At 35.3% G+C, this 3,957-nt stretch overlaps 1 protein-coding gene across 1 annotated transcript; it reads left to right on the top strand.

The window, feature by feature from the left end:
- Nucleotides 1-755: 755 nt before the first annotated feature.
- On the top strand, nt 756-3,428 carry LOC107895874 (ferredoxin--NADP reductase, leaf isozyme, chloroplastic). The gene is made up of 9 exons (XM_016821092.2): nt 756-1,158; nt 1,241-1,475; nt 1,638-1,771; nt 1,912-1,990; nt 2,204-2,295; nt 2,379-2,456; nt 2,691-2,753; nt 2,859-3,093; nt 3,178-3,428. The coding sequence occupies exons 1-9, from the start codon at nt 1,057-1,059 to the stop codon at nt 3,243-3,245; spliced, it is 1,086 nt and encodes a 361-aa protein (XP_016676581.1). The 5' UTR covers nt 756-1,056; the 3' UTR covers nt 3,246-3,428.
- Nucleotides 3,429-3,957: the final 529 nt, after the last annotated feature.

Here is a 3,957-nt window from a genome sequence, read left to right as displayed (position 1 = left end):
AAGACATTTGCTAATTTTGTTATTAATTTTGGAGACATTTGATTGTTAAGTTGCATCTATCTTAGTGTTATTTAAGTATATATATTTTTTAAAATTTATTTTCAATTTGTTGGAAAATATTTATTTTGATATTTTTAGTTTTTTTGATGTATTATATATATTTTAAATTATATAAAAATAATATAAAAATTAATATGGGCGGGCCGGGTCGGGCCCAGATTTTAATATTTTTATCCAAGTCGGGCTTGGGTAAAATTTTAGACCCATTATTTGGGTTGGGTTGGGCCCAAGCCTGGTAAACGGGTCTAAAATTTTAGTTGACCCAGCCCGAACCCGGCCCGGCTCAGTCTCGTGCTCACCTCTAATTATTACTAATAAAAATAATAAAAAAATAAACATCATATACAATTTTATCTAATTGTTCGAATGCATATTTGTTGGGTTATATACTTCTTATCATTATTTAATAGTCCTTAATTGAGTTCATCATCATCTAAATTTAAGTGTTAATATCCGCATTATTAATAATTCAAAAAGCAAAATCAGGTATCCATAATAACTACAAGGCATCAAAAGGGTAATGTTGGGCTTAATCAAACCTACTGCTATTGTCCAATTCGGCCTTGGATTGAATAGGTTAGTAAAACGAATAGGCCGAAACCTTTTATTCCAATCAAACTATTTGGACTTGCAAACTTCCCATGGATTGTCTTTTAGTGGGCTGAAATAAGAGGAGATTTTGGATCCCAAATTCCAAAGAAATTGTAGATTTAGCACTAAATGGTGAGCAAAGAATCAATGAAGTTGTACAACTGGTATATATGGTGCTATGAGAGTCATACATTTACACATGGACTTATCCACACTCAGGCCACTGCATTGGCTTTCAAAATCTCCTCCACCCACTTCATAATCCATAAACATTGAAAACAATATCACATCCTTCATTTTGTTTCCTTCACCACTTTTACTTCTTCTGCAACAACAACCCCCATCAGAAATAACATATTCTCCTTTCTTCTTATTTCTTCATTATAAAAAAAGAAAAGAAAAGACATGGCTGCTGTTACTGCTGCAGTCTCTGTTCCTTCTACCAAGTCCACCTCTCTCCCTGCTAGAACCTCTCTTGTCTTTCCTGATAGGATCACCTTCAAGAAGGTATATATTTGCCATGCTTGTGATGATTTGGTAATATTGAAAGTTGATGTTCATCAGCTGCTTTTTTTGTTTTGTTTTCCAGGTGCCCGTTTACTACAGAGATGTTTGCAGTGGGGGGAGAGTGGTTTCTGTCAGGGCCCAGGTTACAACTGAAGCTCCTGCCAAAGTTGTAAAGGAATCCAAGAAAAACGATGAAGGTGTTGTGGTTAACAAGTTCAGGCCTATCAACCCTTACATTGGTAGATGCCTTCTAAACACTAAGATCACTGGCGATGATGCTCCTGGAGAGACTTGGCACATGGTCTTCAGCACCGAAGGTATGCATGCAAGCTCTAATAGTAACCTCATTGCCCTACTTTTATGTTCAATTTTAATGATAAAGTAATCAAAGTTTGCTATATTCTTGAGATAATTATTTACTTAAAACAAGAAATAGTCTCTTCCTAGGCATAGCTGACTGGTTGGTTGGATTGGTTCAGGAGAGGTCCCCTACAGAGAAGGACAATCCATTGGGGTGATTCCAGATGGCGTTGACAAGAATGGAAAACCACACAAGCTGAGATTGTACTCTATTGCTAGCAGTGCTCTTGGTGATTTTGGGGACTCCAAAACTGTGAGTTTGCTCTTCTATAATCACATCATTATTCATATTCATTTCTTAAGCTGTTGGGTATATAGATTAGGCTTTGAGCTATCCAAGTCTACAAGTCATCTCATTAGCATGTTCTGCATACATCTCATCGTATTTTGCAGGTATCCCTATGTGTGAAACGACTGGTATACACCAACGAGAAAGGAGAGCTTGTAAAAGGAGTCTGCTCCAATTTCTTGTGTAAGATTTCAGAATTTTTACGGTTCATCATAATATGCACTATTGTTTTGAACAACTTATTTCAGAATTTAACCTCCCATTATAGTTATAAGCATCATCAAACTGAAATAGTAATGATCAAAAGGGCAGAGATAGCTTTCTGGTAGAATATGATCCCTGATATGATTTACCCTATTGATGTTTTATGTTTTCATCTTAAATATATATCTTCAGGTGACTTGAAACCTGGGGCGGAAGTTAAAATAACTGGACCTGTTGGAAAAGAAATGCTTATGCCAAAGGATCCCAATGCCACAATCATCATGGTACGTATACTAACCAAGCTCTTAAATGTACTAATAAGTGCTGCTCCCATACAATATCTTCACCTTCAGCTACTCCATTGTAGCTCGCTACTGGAACTGGAATCGCTCCCTTTCGATCATTTCTGTGGAAAATGTTCTTCGAGAAGCATGACGACTACAAGGTATATGTATATGTACATCATTTACGACAGTTTAGCATTGCTAACTATGCAACCTGAGTGAACATTGAAAACAATCACGCTCAATCTACCAAAGCATCCGTTTCAAGCTGTTGCAGGCAATGAAACCTGATATATAAATTATAACCTATGCCATTAACTCAACAAGAATAAAGTAAGTAATCCGTGATATTTGAACATGTGACTGACTGACTTAACCTCTTACATGCTATGAAGTTCAACGGTTTGGCATGGCTCTTCCTTGGTGTCCCCACGAGTAGTTCATTGCTATACAAGGAGGTAATTAGCAAATTTTTAACTTTCTAGAGGAAACAAATGCTGGTTTCTGTTGGTAATTGAGATTTTGTGTGAAACGTGAAATGCTTGATGTGATGTTAATTGCAGGAATTCGAGAAAATGAAGGAGAAGAACCCAGAAAACTTCAGGCTGGACTTTGCAGTGAGCAGGGAACAAACAAACGAGAAAGGAGAAAAGATGTACATTCAGACACGAATGGCTGAATACGCGAAAGAGCTATGGGAATTGCTGAAGAAAGACAACACCTTCGTCTACATGTGTGGGTTGAGGGGAATGGAGAAGGGAATTGATGACATAATGGTCTCACTCGCTGCAGCTGATGGTAACAAACTAAAAAAACAAAATGAACCCATTGATTTACTCAAAAGCTAGCCTAGCCGGTAAATTTAATCATGTGTTTTTGCAGGTATCGACTGGGCCGAGTACAAAAAGCAGTTGAAGAAAGCTGAGCAGTGGAATGTGGAAGTCTACTAAATACATACATATATATATGGATCACGTGTACAAAATAATCATCTCCCTTTTCATTTTCTTTTTTTTAGCACCCGCCCCGACCTATAAGAATTTCCAATGCATTGTGTAGAGAGGGGGACTGCCTTTTTTTTCTTTTTTTTTTCTGAGCCCATATAATGCGAACTATCGGTATTTTATAGCCAACCTTATTTCTTCAACAAATAAATTTGTCCCTAGTACCTTTTTAGCATTGATATAAGCGGTAAGTCTTACTTAAGGGTAAGGTTTAAGTTAGAAAATATTAAATTATAAAACGAGTTTAAATAAAAAAAATAACAATAACATATTATAGTAGATGTACCATTTTGGTTTTGTTACTTATTAGTATATAAATAGTGGTATGTTTTGATATACCGTTTCAGGGTTATCAATATATTTTTAAATATTTATCATGTATATTTGTATGCAAAATTTTTAAGAGAAAAGATTGTATGAAACTATGATTCTACGTTATCTCTATCCTTTTCTAATAGGAGGATGACAAATCAGATTTTTCTCATGATTTCTAGCATTTTAGGAAAATTCTGATTTGTCATTCTCCTATTAGAAAGAGATGACGTGGAATCACAGTTTCATAATCCCTTTTCAATTTTTAAAAAAATAATAATTCGGTTTAATAACTTGATTAGTAATTATATTTTACTTTTATGTGTAATAATAAAAAAATATCAAA

Source organism: Gossypium hirsutum, chromosome A11 (genome assembly GCF_007990345.1).
Source record: "Gossypium hirsutum isolate 1008001.06 chromosome A11, Gossypium_hirsutum_v2.1, whole genome shotgun sequence".
In the NCBI taxonomy this organism is placed as follows: Eukaryota; Viridiplantae; Streptophyta; class Magnoliopsida; order Malvales; family Malvaceae; genus Gossypium; species Gossypium hirsutum.
The sequence above is the reverse complement of the archived record's forward strand: the minus strand, read 5'-3'. Positions and strand labels throughout refer to the sequence as shown.